This window comes from Phalangium opilio, unplaced genomic scaffold (genome assembly GCF_054372755.1).
Source record: "Phalangium opilio isolate 3A_F unplaced genomic scaffold, DU_Popi_V2 ptg000013l_1, whole genome shotgun sequence".
In the NCBI taxonomy this organism is placed as follows: domain Eukaryota; kingdom Metazoa; phylum Arthropoda; class Arachnida; order Opiliones; family Phalangiidae; genus Phalangium; species Phalangium opilio.
The window spans coordinates 5702619-5725867 of NW_028324148.1; the positions used below are offsets into that span (position 1 = coordinate 5702619).

Here is a 23249-nt window from a genome sequence, read left to right on the forward strand (position 1 = left end):
TCTAAATTTTCTTGTCCATCTACAGTTAATTAGCCTAGAATTTAATGTTACAGAGAGCGCATTTGCCGCCGCTGTGTTGGAGAGGACATTAACGTACACTTACTCTGTATATTACATGGTCTAGTCTGCAAAACCAACTCGTGAATAATTACATTTACCTCTATGTACTATTATCGTTTCCACAATAACAAACAAGTTGGGGAAACAAAATTAACCTCGCCAAGTCGAGTCGAGGGCAATCTACCCAATTAAGAGGTTTTTCTTAAATAAATAAATATAATTAATATTATTCATTTCAATTTACCTTAATTCTAGTTAAGTCGTTTTATGAAACTTAATTTCTAAAATCAATTTCAAAATAGCTATTGTTGACGTTGGAATTCTAGCGTACGCCTCTTTCACAATTTTTGGAAATTTAGAATACATAAGTTCGTCGCAATTGAGAACCTTTTCCATTGGGAAGCTTAGCTCGGCATTATCTGTCCATTATCCACGTTATTTTATCTTTATCCATACTCGAAAATTATCCACATAACTTATATATTAAATCGTATTATAATCCACAAATTTGTTTATAAATAATCCGTTATCCACCAATTTGTGGATAATGGATAGAAAATGCCGAGCTCTAGCCGAAGCTAGATGTTTCTCTAACCCAAGCCGATCGCTGTGTACATCTTAACCCTAACGATGATAATGGAGTAGTAGTCAATATTGCTTACCCCGAACGCGGTTTGGATATTGCGAACACGTTTGCTCCGATTTGCCAACTGCGAAGGCGCTTACAGACAGACACACACACAGACTGATCCAGTGTAATACCTCTCCGTGATTTCATCGTCATTCGGAGAATTGAAAATCAAAATAAAAGTACGTCTTTCAAGTACAGGTTATAATCTCCACAGTATATTGTGCGAGCCTTGAGTTATTCGATTCGAGACGAGCCTCGAGTATTGAAATTTTCCCTTATCGAGTATCGAGCCGAGTCCCCAGTACTCGAATCAAGTATCGAATAATTGGAAAATTTGTTTCGAGTATTTATCGAGTAATTGGGAATCGGTTTTCTAGTATTTCCAGACTTTCTGTTAATTTATCGCTCTCATAATAGACATTTTGAGTAATTTTGATGATTGAAAACTACTTCAAACAACTCCCAGACTGTATTAGTCTTCTTCTCTTTCAATTTAACAAACTTAATTCCTCATAAATATCTTCTTCGGAATCTCATTCCTCACCGAAGTCACTTCTAGCCGTTGTTATACTTCGCTCAAGTCCCAAACGAAAATTACTGTGCTGAACTTCAAAAACAAAAGCAAAGAAAAATTATAATTACATTAATAAAAAAAAATAATAATAATAGTCAACGCGCCTTTAACTGTATTTTATTACTTTCACTTCTGTTATTGAATCAGCTAGGAGCTACTACCCTACTACATTAAACTGCCATTATGATCTAAACTACCCATTGCAGAGCCAAATTAATAGGGGGGCGAGGGGACACTGGCCCCCGGGCGCAATACTTGATGGGGGCGTATTCAATTCCCCATCCAAGCATACTAAAATCTTGGGGATCGAGTAAATAGGGGCCAATTATTTGAGGAAAGTGTTCACTAACAGACCCCCTCCATAGGAATATCATTACACCGAACTTTGGAGGTTCATAACTCTGGTTCTATTAGAGATACGCGGATGTCCTTTGAGTATGTTATAGTACTATTTGACACCCATTCCAACCATACTAAAAACTTGGGGATCGAGTTAAACGGGGACAAGTAATTGAGAGAAATGATCATAAACAGATACTCCATAGTAATAGCATTACATCTAACTTTAGAGGCTCATAACTCTGGTTCTACTAGGGATTGGAAGATGCCCTTTGAGTAGGTTATAGTCCTATTTGCCCCCATCCAACCAAAGTAAAAACTTGGGGATCGAGAAGAAAGGGGCCGAGTAATTGAGAAAAATGTACTTAAACATATCCTCCATAGGAATAGCATTACACCCAACTTTGGTGGCTCATAACTCTGGTTCTACTAGAGATCCGGGAATATCCTTTGAGTATGTTATAGTCCTATTTGCCCCCCATCCAACCATGCTAAAAACTTGGGATTGAGAAAACAGTGGCCTAGTAATTGAGGAAAATATTCACAAACATACCCCCCTCCATAGGAACAGCATTACACTCAACTTTGGAGGCTCATAACTCCGGTTCTACTAGAGATCCAGGGATGTCCTTTGAGTATGTTATATTCCTATTTGCCCCCATACAACCATACTAAGACCTTGCGGATCGGTTAATCAGTGGCAAGCAATTGAGGAAAAAATTCAAAAACATACCCCCTCTATAGGAATAGCATTACACCCAACTTTGGAGGCCGCGACAAATTGTATCAAATTTTAGAAAAGTGCGTCACTTTCAGACGATACAACTTTTAGACTCATTTAGACGAGTCAGCTTGAGTAAACTAGCTGCGACGTGTTAAAAGTTGAATCACAAAATTATAAATTGATCACTGACCAATTTTTGCTGTCTGAACATTTTCACCCATATAGTTGAGTCAAAAGTTGTATTAATTTATAATCTATATCTACATAAATCAACGTCCTGGCTGACTGACTGATTGACTGATAATCAACGCCCAGCCCAAACCGCTTGCCCTAGAAGGCTGAAAATTTGCAGGAACGTTACTGAGAAAGATTTTTCAAATCCGCCGCCATCTTAAAAAATGGCGCCCAGAAATGTAAAAATTCTTCTCTATGCAACAAAGTCCGCGCGTTTAGCCAATTTTGCAAATATTTAGTACACTGATTTCCTTTAACCTATAGACGGGTTGAATGGTCTTTCGGGTTCAATTTGTTGCCATCTTTTTAAATGGAGGCCAAAAACTTAAAACCCTTCTTTATAGAATAATGTCCGCGTTAAAAATAATATAAAAATGTCCCAACGGGCTGACGGGCAACGTAGAGTGCCTTCGCTTAAACAAAATATATAAGTCATCAGTAAAATCTACCCATTCTTTATATCATTTTGATGGTACCATAAGTGGATCATATAACAGCTCCCTATAAGTACTGGACGTAGGTTGTGCTTTTGTAAACAGCGTTTTCTTCCAAGACATCCCAGCCCGCCATCTATAGCTCAGTTTTACAAGTATAGTGTTCCCGTTAACCCGGATCTGGAGTTACGTTAACTTACGGAAGTTCCGGTTAATGGTAATGGCTGTCAGACAGCCATCAGTGTCGTGATTAGTGTGAAGCGTTATAATTTTGTTTAGAATGGCTTATGTTCCTTTGCTAATTAGGAAAAACACCTAGGCACCTTGGATCAATGTAACTAATTACAATCGTCGCATGCCCAAATGAAAGACGCATCTGAACACGATTTGTGTGATATTAAAAGCGACTAAAAGGTTTTGTAAAGCTGAAAAATATTGATGCCATTTTGAGCATTTGAATTCATATTAATGTCCTTTTCAACACAAGCGTTTAAAAATTGCGCGAAATACCTATAGACCGCCAGTTATTTTTTAAAATCGGAAAAATGAAGTGGACTTCTACTATTACATTCACAACCCAACACTATATATGGAACAACTTGTTTCCTTTCGCGCTCTTCTCTCTCAAACCTTTTCTTATTGGCTACGATATAGTCCCATTGGACCGAATCCCATTCGACCGCAACCGCTTTTTGGTTTTTTATGGAGAATATATTTAAATTTCCAGCCCAATGGCGGGCTTCTGCTGAATGGAAATTTATTAGTTAATTAAATGTCTGTGAGGATTTCGAATCACCGCAGCAGCATGGTAGAATATCAGGCTTTTAATTCAGAGGATCGGGTTCAAACCGCGAGAAGGAAATTGTAAGATTGGTTAGGTTAGGTTAGGTTAGTAATATTTTACTATACTATGGTACGCCTTTTCCAAAATATTCATGTTTAGCTTCATTGACTTCTCAAATAATATGCCTTTTCCAAAACATTACTGTTATGTTACGTTAGGTTTGGGTTGGTTAAGTTAGGTTAGTATTATTTTATAAATCATTTAACTATGGTACGCCTTTTCCAAAACACTCATGTTTTGCTTCATTGACTTCTCAAATAATATGCCTTTTCCAAAACATGACTGTTATGTTACGTTAGGTTTGGGTTGGTTAAGTTAGGTTAGTAATATTTTATAAATCATTTAACTATGGTACGCCTTTTCCAAAATATTCATGTTTAGCTTCATTTACTTCTCAAATAATATGCCTTTTCCAAAACATTACTGTTATGTTATGTTAGGTTAGGTTTGGTTTGGTTAAGTTAGGTTAATAATATTTTATAAATCATTTAACTATGGTACGCCTTTTCCAAAATATTGATGTTTAGCTTCATTGACTTCTAAAGTAATATGCCTTGTCCAAAACATTATAGTTCTGTTAGGTTAGGTTTCGGTTGCTTAAGTTGGGTTAGTAATACTTTATAAATCATTTCACTAATGTACGCCTTTTCCAAAATATTCATGTTTAGCTTCATGGTCTTCTCAAATAATATGCCTTTTCCAAAACATTACTGTTATGTTAGGTTTGGTTTGGTTAAGTTAGGTTAATAATATTTTATAAATCATTTAATTATGCTACGCCATTTCCAAAATATTTATGTTTAACTTCATTGACTTCTCAAATAATATGCCTTTTCCAAAACATTACTGTTATGCAAGGTTAAGTTTGGTTTGGTTAAGTTAGGTTAGTAATATTTTATAAATCATTTAACAATGTTACGCCTTTTCCAAAATATTGATGTTTTATACCTTCAATGACTTCTCAAATAATATGCCTTTTTCAAAACATTTCTGTTATGTTAGGTTAGGTTTGGGTTGGTTAAGTTAGGTTTGTAATATTTTATAAATCATTTAACTATGGTACGCCTTTCCAAAATATTATTAATGTAAAGAAAGCCGCCATTATTAGCAATTCTCTCCATTATCAATCACTCTTAAAATTAAATTTTGCATTTCAAATATCAACATACATACAACGAAAACTGTAGGGTAAAAAAAATTCCTTAAAAAAAGTGGAAACGTTTGCCTGTTAAATTTTGATATATATTTTCCCAAAACCGCACATTTGGGCTGTTTTCGGTTGAATGGAAAACGCGTTCGATCGAATGGGATTCGGTCGAATGGGACACAAGGTTGGCTACCACTTACTTCCGTTTGCTAGCCCCGCTTTTAAAAATTCTTTTGCGCCAAAATTATTCCTCTGGTTTAGTTCACAAATTAGCCGCTGCGTTTCGCAAATACCCTTTTCCTTTCAGTGCTGGGAGACAATGCCGATGCACAGCGATGTTATATCGTCCTGTACTTCTAGGGAGCTGTAATATGATCTACTTCTGATGGTACTTCTTATTACACGCGAGCGACGCCGCGGGTATCAGCTAGTTAACAAATAAGGGTCCGCGACTAATTCAGTCTCTAAGAACCAGTTAATAAAATAAATGAATCTCGAGAATTATAATTAAATAATAGTATTTGAAAAATTATTGGGTGTTTTCCAAAATGGGAGGGTAATTATAGGACTGAAGAACATGAAGTGGGATTGACCTATGGGACTTCAATCAATCTCGAGTCGAAAATGTTCGATACTCCTCTGCCCATTTTTGTTCTACTTGCCATCGTTTACGAGTTACGATTACGCAATTTTACCGATGACCCCAGTAGTGATAGCTATACAAATACGCATGAATCCAAGATGGCCGCCACCCCAAGATGGCCGCCCTCTCCCCATCCACCAGACTCAAACCAAACTTTTCAGACAAGTCTAGACTAGCCCGAGCTGTTAGTTTCATCCCTCCCATGACATCATCTTCTTAACTTAAACTAAAACTAAAACTATAGTCAACCTTGACGTCATCCCTGGCTTGCTAACATTGGGTGTTACCCTTTTTTCTCTGTAAGCCTAAAGTTAATAAAAACACAGATTTTAAGACATCAAATATTTACTTTTTATAAGATGTACAGATATGGGTGATAAATAAATACAGAATATATATTACAAAATAATCAACAACCAACAAGGATAAACAAACATGTTTTAAAGAGTTCATTTTTCACGTTGACCCTGTATCGTTATTTGACTCGGAAGTGCAATCGGCGGAGGGACGTTTGGGCTTATTTTCTAATTGTTTTCTGCTTCGCCGTTCAATTTCGTAAAGAGTTAACAAAACGTTGACTATTAACCCGTAAACAAAAAAGAAAATGAGGCACAACATATTGCGAGGGCTATGATAGCAAATGATATTTAAATAGCTAGTACATGCTATATGTAACATACTAGAGAGTTAAGCGGCAGTTGTAATTGGATCCTATTTGTCACATTAGGCGGAGCGTAAGTAAAGAGCTAATATCATTGGATAGGCTAATTAAGGTGGAGTTAGAAAATAAGCCTATAATTATAAGTCTGACAAGAATAACAAATATAGAAATAAAGATTTTTTAATAACAAACAATATAATATATACAATAACAAATATTTATATGAAAAAAACCCACCACCATTTAAAAAGATTAAACACCGGTCGACCCAAACCCCCCACTGCCGCGTGACGTCGGGGTCAAAGTCTAGAAACAACATAAAAATGTGTTACGTGCTGAAACCTAAATTAAAAACTTGAAAATATTTACCGCCGTTTCCACCGGTCTTAGCAATATAACCGGGGTCACTATCAATTGGGCAAGCCTATTGCCCCGCCGAATATTGTAGGCGGTGTCCCCGACGTTGGCTATGACGACTTTTATGGGTCCCCGATAGTCGGCGTCTATTATTGTTAAGAATTATTATACTTTTAAGCACTATAAAATAACTAATAAACATACCTATCGTCCCCTCGGCGACAAACAGCCCTTGGGCTGTTAAGCTGCTACGGCCAACAAGGCGGCCGTAGCTGTTCTCGGGCAGCATCACGCCTAACCCAGTCGACACGATTTTGATACCGTGAGGGTCGATTACGGTATCCACTGGACAATATAAGTCCAGTCCGGCCGACTGGGGGGTGGCACGACGGGGAGTAAGCGCTGCCGGATGGATTTTAATCACGGGCAGGCAGGGCAAACGAGGAGCGGTAGAGAAAGACATCTTAAAGTTTTTGGGACTGGTGTTTCAGAAACAGAAGTTAAACAACTGATAACTTTCATTTTGAAACCTGGGGCTTATATACAAAATTAGCGAGGTCAAATCTAATAGTGTCTAGGCAATACTTTCAAGATTCTTAAAATTCAATAAATAGCCAAAAAGTTAATTAGATATATAGGCATAAAATTACAAAATCTCTCCGAGGTCTAAGTTTTTTTTCGTATGCAAAAAAGTTGTCTAGGTGTGTTTTAAATAATTCAAACGAGATCGTGTTATATAAAAAACCCTTTAGCGAAGGTTAAAAAGAAGTTACTTTGATAAATGCCTAAGGGGACAAATATTATTCGTATGCAAAAGCTTGTTTAGGCGTGTTTCGAATAATTTGAATAATTCTCACGAGATCGCTTTATATAAGAAAAACAATTTATTAGTGAAGGTTAAAACTAATTACTTTGGGAGGGACGGAAATTGTTTTTTTGACATGATTTAAATCTAAATAAATGTATATTAATATTAAACTATAGAGGTATTTTTTATATAGATAGATATCCTAATGTCTTCTATAATCTTTAGTACCAACTCCACAATAAAAAAATGTTTTTAGGTCAAATTAAAAATAGCGTATCAGACATAATTATATTTTTTAAATTCTTAATAAAAAAAACCATGTCTAAGCCTGTATTCTAAAAAAAATGGCCCTGAGATTTTGGGTATAAAAGCTTGAGCATGGGTATTGGATTCTCACAATCGATCCAGCCATGAACAAGTACCAAGAGTCTCAATCTATGTTTGAATCTCCACCTTCTTCTCCTAATAATCGACAAGGATCCAGCAGCGGTCAACGAACGCTGAGTCAATTTGTAAAACCCGACCCCGTTGAGATCCTCCTCGATTCTGACGACGAGGAGTTTGTCCAGGACGTGTTGCAGAAACACGTTGTCGGCGTCAACGGGGTTGAGGGGTCCTATCGCTTGAGAAGCGACGGGCAATATTTCGAAACTAAAATCCCCCCGCGAAAAGGGGACTATTTTGTAGACATAAGTGTCTACAAATTTAAAGACATCAAAGACGCCCAGGCGGACAAACTGTGGGAGTGTAGACATAAGCGGCTAAAAAGAGTCGTTGACGCTAAAAACAAAGACGCCATCAAACTTCTAAACGCTTTCCATCGCTTGGTGGACGACGTGAAGAACGACGCAGAAGCCGCTCAGCAGCCGCCAAGCAAAGTAAGTATCTTATTAACAATAAATTTACAAACCAAAAATTTTGTTCCAATTTTTTTTTATTTCTGATAGAGATTCAAAAAATGAGTTCGAGCAGCGGCAGCAGCGGGAGTGACTCGGAGGGTAGTGGCGGAGAGGAACACGCACAGGTAAACCGGTACTACACAATTGAGCGGCAGATTGACAAAACGAGTCGCAAGTGGCATTGTAAACAAATCGATTTGCGTATAGCTTTTAAAAATTTGAATGACATTCCAACGCGAGATTTTTTTCGAATTTTTCGAAAAATTCTCGACGAAGTTATACGTAAATTAGTAACCGAGAATCCCGGGTATAATCGGGTTCGATTTGTTTTAAGCTCCCCCGGATTGACGACCCCTGTTAATATTAAATTTATAAAAATTGACAAATTCACCAGTAAGCGAATTATGCGCACCATCTATAGAGTAACGCAATCTAGTCGGGACTTTGTCTTTAATGGGGAAGATTTTCAGTTTGACATTATTTTTTTAAACCTCGACGCGAATATAGGAGTTTATTATAAGTCCATAAAAAATAGAACTTTGGTTAATTTGGATTATTTCGTTAAACAAAATAACCAATTTATTTTTATGGAGAATAATGATAACCTTTGTTTTGCTCGGAGTTTAGTTTTGGGTAAAGAGCTGGCCGATCGCAATTTTTATCGACAAAAAAAGCAAGGTCAACCATTTAACCGGAACAATTTTGACAAACTGAGACGCAATAGCGACCTTCAAGGTAATATTGCAAAAATCTTGCACAGGAAAGCCGGAGTCCCCGAAGGTTTCGTTACTCTAGAAGATATTCAAAAATTTCAAAATTATTTAGCTCCCCATTATCGAATCGTAATCGTTGATGCTACGAATAATTTTACCATATTTTTCAAAGGCCCCCAAGCTCCTAAATTTATCTATTTATTAAAAATTGGCGACCATATCCACCCCGCGAAAACTTGGCACGGCATGATGGGGGGTTGTATCTCTTGCGATTTATGCTTGAGATCTTTTTACAAATACGAATTGTTAAAAGAGCATAAATGCCCCGAGGATACAAAACCCTATATATGCTTTCGGTGTCAAGGAGAAGCTTTTCATTTAACCAACGACGACGATATTCTAAAACGTTGCGACGAATGCCACCGCTACTTTTTCCCGGGCCCCTGCTACGAAACTCATTTACTTAATGGCACCTGCGCGAGCCAAAAACGATGTTTAGAATGTGGGCGACTGATGGGTGACGATCACGACTGCAATCCCAAATGCTCTCAGTGTAAAATAGTTCATCCGCCAGGTGAACATTTTGTTATGCCTTTGGAAACCAAAATGAAAGCCTCGCGGTTTATTTATTACGACATTGAGACTATTCTTAGAAATAATATCCACGTCCCCATTTTACTAGTTTGCGACGTAGAGACTGAAGCCGGCTTTGAAACCAAAATTTTTTACGGCGCCAATTGCGTCGAGCAATTTTTAAATTATTTATTTAGCGTAGAGCAGGTAGTTTTGACTGGACAGAAACGTAAAACGTACCAACCGCGCTTTACTAACACTCAAGTCGTAGCTCATTACGCGAAAGCTTTTGATAACTTCTTAATTCTTAACGCTTTAGTCCATAGACACGTCACCCCTGCCGTTATTTTTGACGGCAGTAAAATTCTCATGATTCATCTTGAGGGACCGCAAATTAGATTCCTCGATAGCTTTAATTACATTAGTCAACCTCTGCGTAATTTCACTAGCATGTTTAGCCTCGGCGATGTGGCGAAAGGATTCTTTCCATTTGATTTTCATACCGAAGAAAATCTTAATTACATTGGCGTCATCCCTGAAGCTTCGTACTTTAATGTAGCTCAAATGAAAGCCAATGATTATCGAGATTTTCAAACTTGGTACGCGTCAATGGAAGGATCTATTTACAACATCAAAGAGGAGCTTATTAAATATTGCATTCAAGACGTCAAAGTCCTAAGACAAGGCGTCGAAGCTTTTAGAAAAATTTACGTAGATCTAACCAAATTAGACCCTTTTTGCTTGAAAAATATTACTTTGGCGGGTGCTTTAACCACTATTTATCTTAACAATTACTATAAACCTTACAGCATGGGTATTGTTCCTTCTAACGGCTATAACGCAAAATTTAATCACAGTCAAATTAGCTTAAAATATCTCGCTTGGGTGGAGAAAACGGAAAATATAAAATTGCGAACGGCTTTAAGCTACGGGGGCGAGTATCGGGTGGGGCGCTATTTAGTCGACGGCTATAGCGAAACTCCGCCCAAAATCTACGATTTCCACGGTTGCTACTTTCACGGTTGTCCATGCCAAAAACTCAATGCCTACAATACCCAACTCAAAGCCAGCAACAGATTTCTGTACGAACGGACTCTAGATAGAGAGCTGTTTATTAAAGAGAAAATGGTCGGGTATGAATATACCTCGATTTTTGAGTGTCAATTTGCTAAGCTTTTAAAAGAAAACGCCGAAGCAAAGGCTTTCTGCAAAAGTTTAACTTTTCGACCTCAAATATCAGCCCGTAGCGCTCTCTATGGGGGACGAACGGAAAATTTTGTTCTTAACTGCCACGTGCAAGGTGAGGAGAAAATTTTCTACAAGGATATTATTTCTTTGTACCCAAAAGTTTGTCGCGATTGTCCGTATCCTAGCGGCCACCCCATAATCTATAACAGAGATTTTGACAAATCGCCAGGGTGGTATTTTGGCGTTATGAGTTGTCGTCTGCTGCCCCCTCAAGATCTCCACATCCCCTTAATTCCCTTCCGCAGCGGTGGTAAATTAGCCTACGCCCTCTGTCGCACGTGCCTAGAATTGCGAGCGGAAATCTGCGATCACACTGTCAACGAAAGGGCTTTCGAATCAGTCTGGCCAACGGTCGAAGTCTATGCCGCTATGGAACATGGTTATAAACTCCTCGATATATTCGAAGTGTACCATTATCCAAAAACGGAATATTTCTTTGCCCAGTACATGACTGATTTTATCGCCCTAAAAGTGAAGAATTCCGGATTTCCCGCTCACGCGCAAACGCCTCTGCAAAAAGAGGCGTATATCGCCGATATAAACAAGAATGAAAAGCTTTCTCTGACCGTGGCGGATATTCAATCAAATCCTTCCCTGCGTAATATCGCTAAAATTAATTTAAATTCTCTTTGGGGTCGCATGGCTCTGAATACGGGAAAGATTCGCAGCATCTTTATCAACAATTATTACGAATTGATACGATACGCGAGCGATTACACTCTGGAATTAGTCGACTTACGGCCAGTTACGGAGTCGATCGCTCTCTTATCGTACAAAGCCAAAAGCGATTACATTCTAGACTACAAACTGGGGTCGGCCATTGTGGGGAGCTTCGTTTCTTGTTACGGGCGACTCGAATTGAACAAGATGCTGCTTCAATTAGACCGCGCAGCTTTGTATTGTGACACCGACTCGATAATCTACCTCCATCTACCGGGAAAGTTTGACATTCCAACTGGCAATCATATTGGTTGCTGGGCGGATGAACTCGGCGGTGATTATATAACTTCCTTTTGTAGTACCGGTGCCAAAAGTTACTCGTTTCGCACTAGCAAAGGAAAAGAAGTCAAGAAAATTAAAGGGTTGACGTTAAATCGAGAAAATCTTGAAAAACTTGACTTTGAAACCTTTGAAAGTGTAGCGATGAACCCGGAAAAGGAAGTTACAGTCAATGTCCCTTTTAATTTTAAACGGGATAAATACAAGCTGCAGCTAGAGGCCGTTAAAATCACCAAAAGATTTCGCCAAACCTCGAATAAGAGATTGTTGAACGCCGATTTGACAACCAGTCGACCCTACGGTTTCAAAGAGGCAACACCCGCTTCAACATCTCTCTCGCATGAATTACGAGGCTAGGCGAAGGCATACTTTTGAGGGCTTGTGGGAATCTTGCGTTCCCATCGAAGCCCTGGCCAAAGACGGTTTCTATCTTGCAGATGTAGAAACACAGACGACGCGCTGCGCCTTTTGCGGCATCGCCTTGTACCAGTGGCGTTGCACGGACCATCCATCGAGGGAACATCGGAAACACAGCCCATCGTGTCCGATGGTTTCCAAAAAACCGTGCAACAACAAACCACTGCGTCAGGGGTTTTCCGAATTCCCGACCAGCGAGGGCGAGGATGTTTGCGAGCCTCTAATCCAAACATGCCCAGCCACCAACAAAGAGCGGTCGGGAAACGAAAAAGTGCGCGTGCGCATAAATCCGTCGTGTTTTCTTCTGTAGTGCGTGTGTACCAACTACCCTCCGAGTCTCGCGTCAACTTTAACCTCCTCAACGTTCAACGCTTCCGCCAGCGTTGTCTGGAATTAGAAGAGAAACTTTTTAAAAAAACAATTACTTCATAGGGGATTTTTTTTTGGGTAAAAGGGTTTCGTTTATATTGTTTAAATATTTTCTAATTTGTGTTTATTAAGGGTCTTTGGGTTTTGGGTTAATTGTATTTTTGATTATATATATAAACTGTCAATTAAAATAAAAATGTTTATTAATCAAGATGAATCCAACCGAGTCAGTCTCGCATTCTTTAAAGTTCCAAACACCCGCCCAGTTTCTAATCGTGGGGCCAACGCAAGCGGGGAAAAGTTTTCTTTTAAGTAACTTATTGCAAAATCATCAGCTTATGTTTGACCCACCACATAAAAAGGTTATTTATTGCTACGCCGCCTGGCAGCCAAACTATGAAAAATTGAAACAATTGATTCCGGGAATTCAATTTATTCAAGGCTTGCCAACGGCGGATCCGGACTTTTGGGAAATGAATCGCGACTCCTACTTGATACTAGACGACTTAGCTAGCCAATTATTTAAACAAGCTCATATTGCCGATTTAGTGTGCGTGACGTCGCATCATTTAGGGTATACGGTTATTATTATTACTCAACAACTGTTTCCCAAGGGTAGCCAATCGCGGATAATTTCTCAAAACTCTTCCTATTTTATAATAATGAAAAATCCTCGAGATGTCGCCTCTATTAGATATTTGGCGCAACAAATAAGTCCAGATAACCCGAAGCGTATTACGGAGGCGTACAGACTAGCCACTAGAGAACCCTATAGCTATTTGTTAATTGATTTAAAACAAGAAACTCCGGAAAATTTACGATTAAGGTCGCGAGTTCTACCTCACGAATCACCTATGTATGTCTATGTCGATTAAATTTAATTGTCATTTGAATAATGGCCCCACGCGTTAAACGTCGATCAGCAAAACGCTCCCGGCTCGTCGTAGCGCGTCCCTCAGCCAAGTTTGCCAAATTTGTCCCTTATTTACAGAGCTTGCGTCAAACTAGCTGTAAACAACGGCGAACCCTCTTAAACAATAGTAGTGCGCCTCAATTAAAGAGCATTCAGACAATTTGTAAGAATTTAAAGGGAGGGGGTATTTTTTTGAGTAAAGACCGCAAGAAAAAGCTAGCAAAGTACAAGAAAATTATTAGACAACTCGGATCAAGTACCTTGTCGCAGAAAAGCAAAAAAAAGCTGTTGTTGCAGCAATCAGGTGGTTTTCTTACGACGTTGCTTGCCGCAATCTTGCCTTCGATTGTCCAAGCCATAGCTGCTAAACTATGAAACAAATGGTTCTTGTGCCGGCTAGCGCAGTAACTTCAACAGCTGCCCAAGAGCACTCGGCTTTGGACCGAGAGATTGAGGATATTTTAAAATCGCCATTGAATGCCTACGATAAATTATATAAATATTTAGACGCTTTTAAGAAATATTTAAGTATCGAGAAACAAATTCCTTTACCTAAATTTGAGGTCGTAACACAGGCAATGTCTAATGTCCCCACGCCGCCATTACCGGTCACCCCTAAAATGCCCCCGCGAAAAAAACAATTGTCATGGCCGAGCTATGCCACGTCATCACCGACAACAAGCGCTTCGGGCAGTTCTTTTACTACGCCTAAACGAGCCGAGCCTCGGCAAAAGGTTTTCAAAAGCGAAACGGCTGCGGGGACACCAACGCCCGAAGATTTTTACCAACAATTTGGGCCGACTTATGTTGGAGATATGGTGAAACGGCAAGCCGAAGTTCTTGCAAATCATTTGCAAAACACATTTTTCACGCCAAAAAGAGAGCTAGAAGAAGGAGCTGTCGGTTATGCAAATCGTGACGACGATTTACAAGAGGAAATTGTCGATGAGCAAGAGAATTTAGCGGAGGAAAACGGGGACAATTTAACGGACTTGGAAAACTTGTTTGAGACGGCCTCCGCTAAACAGAAAAACAAGAAAAAAAAGAAAAAACCTCGGAAAAAGAAAGACGAGCTTCAAAACTTAGGACCGCTGGTTCCATCTAACGAGAGGAGAAAGAGGCATAATAAATGGCGCGATATTGATTAATAAAAAAAAATGTAATATTTAGACAAATAAAAAATTGTTTTATTGCGAACAATATCTGTGTACATGTTTTTTTAAATGTAAAGATAAATATAATAAAGCGACATAGTCGTTAAGTTTAAGATTCTGGTCATAGATGGCGTCTAATATCGTCTTTCTAGCTACGCCCTTACAGCGGAGTGATAGGTACAGACAACAATGGACGCCACACAGTTGAAAAAATGGATGTTGAATTTGTTGTTTATTGTAAACAACTCGTTTCCCGTATCGTTTTAAATTAACTTTATAGTATCGCGGCGACTTTCCGTAAGTGCAAAACATTTCCACCGTGTCATTGTTAGAAAAGCACGCTATCCAATGTTCTCCAGCCTCTCCAGCTGCTTCATTATTGAATATAAAGCAAAATTTGGACCTTTTTGGCCGTTCTGGGAGTCTGTTTACTGGGAAGCATCCTAAATAGTAGGGTCGCGTTCTTTTGTCGCAAGTTAAGAGAGCGTTTATTTGCGAAGTGTTCATAATTTATTCTTGACAAGGCCCGTCTCGGGTAACGAGACTTTTTGTAATTCGGCGCTGTAGAAAACACCCAGAATTTGCTCCCCCTTTAAATCTGCTACGCGATAGACGGGTGGTGACCTGGGTATGACGTCAACAACGCGAAATATTTCGTCAGTAAACGTGCCTCCCGAGCTGGTTTTTCTAAATACTCTACTAGCTATAGAAAGACGCACGTGATCGCCAACTTTAAGCCTCGGTGCGTATCGAGTAATGCCGTTTGATTTCCCGTACAGTTTATTCCAAATGATTGATTCGTTATCTATATTAACATGAACCGGTGCAATTCCAGTAGTTGAATGAACCCGTTCATTATAGGCTTGAGTAATTAAAGGTAAATATTTAACGTAATTTTTATTCCCCGTGGCCGTAATAACCCGGGCAATTTGTTCCTTAATTGTTCTAATAAAGCGTTCCGCGAGACTGGCCTTATGCTGACTCCGGGCAAAATGTATTTGCACATTGTTTCGTTTCAAGAAGGAGGCAAAGTTGCGCGAACTAAATTCCCCACCGTAGTCCGTGTATATTTTTAAAGGGATCCTCTCTCGAAATATTTTTTTAAAAGCTTCGATAACCTCGCCAGATGTTTTGTTTCTAAGAGGTACTGTCCATCCGTAGCGGCTTAAGACGTCAATGACGCACAAAACATAGCGAACATTTTTATTAAAACGTTTTAATTTCGGTAGATCCAACAAATCAGCTTGAAAAACGTCATCGATAGTTGAGGCGTACACTTGGTTAGTTTTGAATCGGAAACGTCGAAATCGATGTTTCGTATAGGCGGGCTGTTTCTCGAGAAAGGCGATTAATTTTGCTTTTGGCACGTCCGGTAAGGCCTTTTGTAATCTGGCTAGCGACCCATAAGCGGCCGGATTAGCCACGTCGTAATAAATTTTTCTAATTTTAGCATCCATGTCTTGACAAGTATAAATAACGACTAAATGGTTTCCCAATAAACAACTTTATTTAATACACGCAAAGGTATTTTATAAAAACAATATCAGTTAAACAAATACGATATATCAATACATTTATCTTAATAGCCATAAATCAAGGCATTCTTTAAATCGGCAAAACTGTTGACAAAATAAGCGTAAATATCCTCTTGGTCCTCGATCCATCCGTGTTCGGTCTCAAATTGATGCAAAATTTTCTCACGATCCAGTTGAGGCAGCGCTTCGTGCAAATTACGCTCGACTCGATCGCTGAAATTTGTGTCAAATTCCGAGCAGCTTTGAGAGTGGCATATTTGTTTTCGACACTCGACGTTGGCGCAAGTGGAAGTGACGTCAAACAAGGTGGTAGTGAGCTCGTTTAAAATTAATTCGCGCATGCGACAGACAGCTATCCCTTTAGCCTTGAGATCCTCGTCAATCAACGGCTTTAAGTCGATCAACGTCTGCCATCCTGTTTTGTTCAGGCTAAATCCTTCGCTGGTGCTAAAGTTGAGGAAATAACGACTGCCGCTGCCTCGTTCATAGTATCGAAGATCGATTAGACGTTCATCTTTCGAGTTGACGAAGCATTCCAGCTTGATGCGCTCTTTGACGGGCAACCAAATATGATAGCGAGGTATTTTTCCGTCAAAAAAGGACGTGAGTTCATTTTGAAACCGAAACAAAGCGTACCAGGCGTTAGGTTTTAATATAGTTTTTGTACGCGTATCCGATCTTTGAATTAATATTTTAGGTTCAATAGATTCAATGACGCAAATGTCGAGCTTTGGCGTAACGGTGTGTACTTGGTGCATCTTGGCTCTCGACTGATATTGTATTTATAAAGTTTTAGTCTTTTATACGTTGGGGTGATTATAAATAATTTCTCTGTTTTTAGATATTATTAATTGGTTGTTTGGAAATTCGGCCATGACAATGCACGTGACGTTTTCGGTTAGCGGAGAGCTAAATCTTAACGATAATCGCAAGTTACCAGTCTGGGGCATGGAATTTAGACCTAACGAAGCGAGATGCTCTCTACTCAAATCAAAAACAACGACAAAAAAGCCCTTCTTATATAAATCGTAAGAAATAATATTTCCTCGGTCAAGACCTAATATCTCGAGACCCTCGAATAAAGAATTGTAACATCTAACGTACTGGTCGTCGTCAAAATTGGGCGTAAAGGGGATATCGGGATAATTTTGCGAATTTAAAGAGAATTGCATGAAATCGAGTTTGAAGTGTTGGAGATCCAGGGGGTTGGAAGTTGCTTCCCCTACAAATTTTTTATTAGTAACGAAAGCCACGACAGTTCGCGAGGGTAATTGCCCCGTAAACAAGCTGTCCCTAATAAAATCTTGCGTTCCGGTGGTTATTAAGAAATTTTTCATAACAATAGAGTTTACTTCGTAGCGAGCGTTTATTCCCGAGTTTAACATCTGGGCGTGAGCTAGTTGCAGTTCGGGATTAACCTCAATTTCGCGCGTAAACAAAGTGCATTCCGTTAAATCAATCTTATACTTTTTGCCCTGCTCATTGTGAATAATAGCGAAATCCGTGGAGCTTCGATGAAGTCTAATTCGCACCTCGATATTATCTAGTAAGAATTTGGGCGTTTTGAACATATCCAAAAATAATTCGCCAATTACATCGCACGTCTTTGATTGGGCCACGCGTTTAGCGCGACGACCAATACCATTATCTTCTTTGTTAATATTGGCGTTATCTAAAGCCGTCGCCGGTTCGATAATGGTATCCAAATAATATAACATAGAAGTTAACCAGGAATTGGCCGCCGTTTGTCCATAATTTAAAAGTATTTTAAAATAGGCCATATATGGGTACATATTATTAGGTTGCTGGACAGCGACGCCATTGAGAAATAATTCTACTTGACAAAATAGCGAGGCAATTATTAAATTTGTCACCGAGACTTTCTTTTCCGCATCTGGAACGGCCGTGCCGTCCTCGTGCAAAACGCGAAATTTTACTCTCAAAAGAGTTTTAGTCAAATCATGATAATTGTTAGAGGGGGGAATGATAAATTCTACATATTTAGCATTAGTTAGTGGGGCAATGGGATAATGAGCAGTCGTTTTAGTCCCAACAATATTATTATTCACCACTGGCTTTTCAAATACTTCAAAGTCGGAAAGAACACTTTCGTAGGTCGACATGTTTAGTCTAGAAAATCGCGTTTAGTGCGTCGCTTAACACGTTTGCTCCGGCTTGTTTTAGCAGTCCTCTTTCGTTTTCGGCCCGTCCCGCTTTGAGTGTTGACGAACCGGTCCACGCCTTTATGTAGTAGGGAATTTATAGATTGTTTGACATTTCTTTTAATCGATTCTCGAGGTGATATTCCGGGGTTTTGGGCATCGCTAATTACTCTACTCGTTAACCCAACAGCTTCGGACGCTAAAGTACTAATGGCCGGCCTAATAAAGGGTGTAATTTTGCGCAATAAAGAATTAAAGATACCGCCAACACTAAAACGACCTCCGGATTGGAAAACGTTTGCGTGTAAAGCCGGAAGGGAGGATCCTCTTTGGAAATACAGAGTGTATCTATTAGGTACCATTGCTTCTGGGCTATTGACGTCGACGCCTAAAAAACAGTTTAATATATACTTTGCCCAAATTAAACGGAATATTTTCCCCGTAATCGGATTTCAATTCAATTTCAATTTCTTGTATATCGCTGGTTGAAATTGGATAAAAGTCGATATTATTAAATATTTCCTGGTTCTCCTCGTCTAGCAGCGAAAAAGCCGGCATTTTTATGAAACGTAGCAGAGGAGCTTGACCACCACCCACTACTTGTTGACGGATAATATTGGTATAAACAAACATGGCATCGACGCCTCTCATGATATCAGCGGGATACTCCGAAGTCTCGTTATTGATATACCGATCCAACTGATTACTACTAAAACCTAGCAATCGTCCCAGTCCTCGGCCGGGTGTTGTTTTGGGAAACAAAATGGAAACCGTATCGTTCAGTTTTGAAACCGTCACGGTTCCGTCTACATTCTGCGTAAATTTTAGACTTTTCCTATGCGCCGGGGACATAGCTTCGCTCATAGCACTTAAAACATCGCTAATATGATAATAAACCCCGGGAGGAATTTCACATGCAAAATTGTCAACTCGTTTGCCTTGAGGGTTATCCTGTTGATATCCGGGTAGGGACGGCTGGTCAGCCATATTTGGGTCTTCTGGAAATCTATCCACATCGTATTCGCTAGTCCAAAAATTATTATCCGCTGTCAGGGTCATTATTCTTAATCGAGGATTTACCAGAGCCACTCCCGAATGACTGTGTTGAAAAAATTCTCCCTCTTCGGGAATGTTAAATAACTTGGCCATTGGTCCAGCTACCGAGACGCGAACACCTGGCTCTATTTCGATACGAACATAAAATCTATCTTCCAGAGCATTTTTGAGAATGTACATTTTAAAATACTGGCGAGGCATATATTCTTGAACCCCCAATAACTGGTTTATGATTTTTAAATGTAAAGAGAAGGGAATTACGGCCCCGCTTGCCGTAAAATCGCAAATATAATCGCCCGCGGGTATTTTGATTTTTGCGACACTAGTCTTAGTAAATAGATGCATTAGTGAGTCATGAACGCGATAATTTACAAATGTGTCATTAGTTGTTTTGAAATGCGTAAAATTACGCTCTAAAGGTTTAGTGGATAGAAACGTCCCACCAACGTATTCAGCTTCTAAATTTAATATATCACGCAATTCCTTTGGGAAGAGCATTTCAATTTTTGCCGGACAATGGATTCTAAAATAATGCTCCGCTCCTTGCTTAATAACGCTAAATTCGGCCTGATGTAATCTTAAAGGGTCAAAATTGCGCGCAGTTATTTGGAGGTTTTCGGCAATTTCTTCATAAATCTTATAATCATCTGTCGATCTAAACTCGCCTGACACTTTAAAAAAGAAATAAAGCCAGGGTTCTTCCCAGGGGGTATAGCGCTTTATGGTTCTATTGACTCGATATTCTATGTATGCATTGTCTTTGTCTATAGTATATTCTTCTAACGTCATGCTCAAGGGTCCTAGTTGGTGTTTTCCGGAGTAATATCTATCGGGGTCAGCGCCAAGCAATTTAGCTACTTGGGGAGAAAATTTAATTTCCACCCATTCTGGTGTTTTGAAATTATACACGATAGCATACCCCCAATTATCTACTGTGTGGTATGTTACTTGAATTTTTTTAAATACTAATTTTTCTAAAGTGTTGGCTACGGCTCGATAAAGCCCTTCGGCGTTTTTCTCTGGCGTTTTACTGGCTTTAAAAGTTTGAGGTAAGAACAATACTGTGTAATTGTCATAATCTTCAGGGTTAATAGGCTTAGGCTCTTCGGGAATAATTGGTTCAGGCTTTTTTTTCGGCGGATCAACCGGCTGCGGAAACAAGGGTTTTTCATCAACCGGTGGTGGGGAGGGAGTCGGTAATACGGGTAGCTCTGGAGATGAGGGGGGTGTGGGCGAAGGTGTGGGTGTTAATGGTTCAAAGGGGGCGAGGGGTCTTGAGCGTGGGGGCGGTGGTGGAGTGGAGGGTTTTGGGGGTGGTGGCGGAGAAGAGGCTTTCGGGGGCGGTGGTAGGGTTTGTTTCGGGGCTGGTGGTGCTGGTGCCGGTGGAGGAGAGGGAGGTTTTGGGGGTGGTGGCGGAGAAGAGGCTTTCGGGGGCGGTGGTAGGGTTTGTTTCGGGGCTGGTGGTGCTGGTGCCGGTGGAGGAGAGGGAGGTTTTGGGGGTGGTGGCGGAGAAGAGGCTTTCGGGGGCGATGGTAGGGTTTGTTTCGGGGCTGGTGGTGCTGGTGCCGGTGGAGGAGAGGGAGGTTTTGGGGGTGGTGGCGGAGAAGAGGTTTTCGGGGGCGGTGGTAGGGTTTGTTTCGGGGCTGGTGGTGCTGGTGCCGGTGGAGGAGAGGGAGGTTTTGGGGGTGGTGGCGGAGAAGAGGTTTTCGGGGGCGGTGGTAGGGTTTGTTTCGGGGCTGGTGGTGCTGGTGCCGGTGGAGGAGAGGGAGGTTTTGGGGGTGGTGGCGGAGAAGAGGTTTTCGGGGGCGGTGGTAGGGTTTGTTTCGGGGCTGGTGGTGCTGGTGCCGGTGGAGGAGAGGGAGGTTTCGGGGGTGGTGGAGGAGAGGAGCGTCTCGGGGGTGGTGGAGGAGGGGTTATTTTGGGTGGTGGTGAAGGTTTTCGTTTTGGAGGAGGGGTTATTTTGGGTGGTGGTGAAGGTTTTCGTTTTGGAAGAGGGGTTATTTTGGGTGGCTGTGGTTGTACAAATACTACGGGTTCAGTCGTAGCAATAGGTATCGGAAGAAAAGGCGTAGTTCGCGGTAAAATAGGTATAGATGGCGGTACAGGTCTATATTCTGGCTGGGGCTTTTTTCTTATCGACGGAACCTCGTGGCTTGTTTTACGTTTAATGGCAGCTTTAGGAATGTACTTGTAGTCAAATTTTTTTTTAAAACTATCTCCAACATTATCAATTTCGATTTCCACGTAATTATTAGTGTAATTTAAACTTATATTTTTAGCATGCTTTGATACAGGATATTTGGATATATATGGAACATCTTCGTAATTATTCTCTTTAAATTCAAATAGCGTGGTCAAGGGGGAATCAGCTGGTATTTTGAACCGTATGTTCTCCTCTCCTAAAACTTGCAGGTAAACGGGAAAGTTTGTATCTAACTGTTTTCCCAGGGCCCCGTCCTTATATTTATTGACTAATTTAAAAGATAATTTGCCTTTTAAATACGGATGACTGTTTACATCATCATTTAACAGCTCGACAAAATTTTGGGGTAGTTCGTACTCTTTGGTCTTGGTATAACGATTGACAGGTATCTCTATTTTTTGATATTCAACAGGCTCTCTAACAGCTGCATCGTTGCCATGGTTTGGGTCACTTACAACCTGAATTTCAAACTTGTTAAACTCTTCGCTTATATTCACCCAATGATTTGGAAATATGATTTCTGCCAACCCAACTTCATAATCGCTACTCAAGTTAAGAGGTTGATGCAAATAATTTTTAAAACTTGATTGGGTATTGTTTGGGTATATATCTAAACACGTATTAGACGCTAAAGTTAAAAAGAAGTCGTCATTCATGACTAACGCCTGTTTATCAACTAACCCCAACTTCTTAAACAAACCTTATTTTATACATAAATTTCATAAAAAGATCGGCCATAGCTCGGTAGACTGGCCGGGATTTGAACTCGCCACCTTTTTAGGTATTACATTAGTAGACCCTGCCTTTAACCACTGAGCTATGGACGATCTTAAAATACACGCCGTTTATCTTCATCAAAAAAAAACTTAAATTCTTAAACTTTTAAAAGTCGTTACCCTTGAAAAATCTACGTAGCTAGGTAATTGACCTTACCCGATTCCGATAAAAAAGACAACGCCCTGGTTAGATTGAGCCGGTTTCAACCTGTTTTCAAGCGGTTATTATATAAGACGTCGGGCTTTAATAGTACGTTTCAGGGTGTGGTCGACAGGGTGTGGTCGGTAAAAAATAATTTTTTTATCTAGAGAAATTGTTTAATATTAAATCTGCTCTCGGTCATTTAGTATATAAGCTCTGTGTTTCGCGGAGAAAGTTATCAGTTGCCCAGCTATGCTCTTAAAAGTCCAACTAAAGATGTCTTGCTTTAACTCGTGCCGCTTTTGTTGGGTGAGTAAAGACCAAACTCAATTTTCCAACGGAAAAGGGACCAATTTCGATTTTTCTAGCTGTCTCTTCTCAGGCATTGCCTGAAAAGGGACCAATTTCGATTCATGGGCTAGATTTACGTAGCTTTTCGGTGCAATCTCTGCTTTGCTACATGTGGCTGCACAAAAAGTTGCGTAAATTTGTGTGAAGTCGCATTTTTTTTTCGCGGCCCACCACTCAACGTCGGCCATAGTTCGCGACCAAATGCAAGAGATTTACGTCAGAAATCCAGAAAATTTGGTCCCGGATGATGTTGAGGAGGTTCATGAATCGCCCTTCATTGCAG

At 39.9% G+C, this 23249-nt stretch overlaps 2 protein-coding genes across 4 annotated transcripts; both read left to right on the top strand.

Moving 5' to 3' along the window:
* Positions 1-7866: 7866 nt before the first annotated feature.
* Positions 7867-12385, top strand: LOC149707947 (uncharacterized). Its single transcript, XM_089864188.1, has 3 exons — positions 7867-8334; positions 8404-8480; positions 12326-12385. Exons 1-2 carry the CDS (start codon positions 7867-7869, stop codon positions 8416-8418), a joined length of 483 nt encoding a protein of 160 aa, XP_089720314.1. The 3' UTR covers positions 8419-8480; positions 12326-12385.
* Positions 12386-14402: 2017 nt separating this feature from the next.
* Positions 14403-18956, top strand: LOC149707948 (uncharacterized). 3 transcript variants are annotated; one of them, XM_089864190.1, is made up of 9 exons: positions 14403-15618; positions 15696-15885; positions 15971-16113; positions 16192-16265; positions 16328-16377; positions 16450-16879; positions 16974-17054; positions 17118-17304; positions 18629-18956. In XM_089864190.1, exon 1 carries the CDS (start codon positions 14403-14405, stop codon positions 14733-14735), a length of 333 nt encoding a protein of 110 aa, XP_089720316.1. In that variant the 3' UTR covers positions 14736-15618; positions 15696-15885; positions 15971-16113; positions 16192-16265; positions 16328-16377; positions 16450-16879; positions 16974-17054; positions 17118-17304; positions 18629-18956. The 3 variants fall into 3 exon arrangements, with proteins under 3 accessions (XP_089720316.1, XP_089720317.1, XP_089720315.1); XM_089864191.1 differs by having other exon boundaries at positions 16328-16582; positions 16705-17054; XM_089864189.1 differs by having other exon boundaries at positions 16450-17054.
* Positions 18957-23249: the final 4293 nt, after the last annotated feature.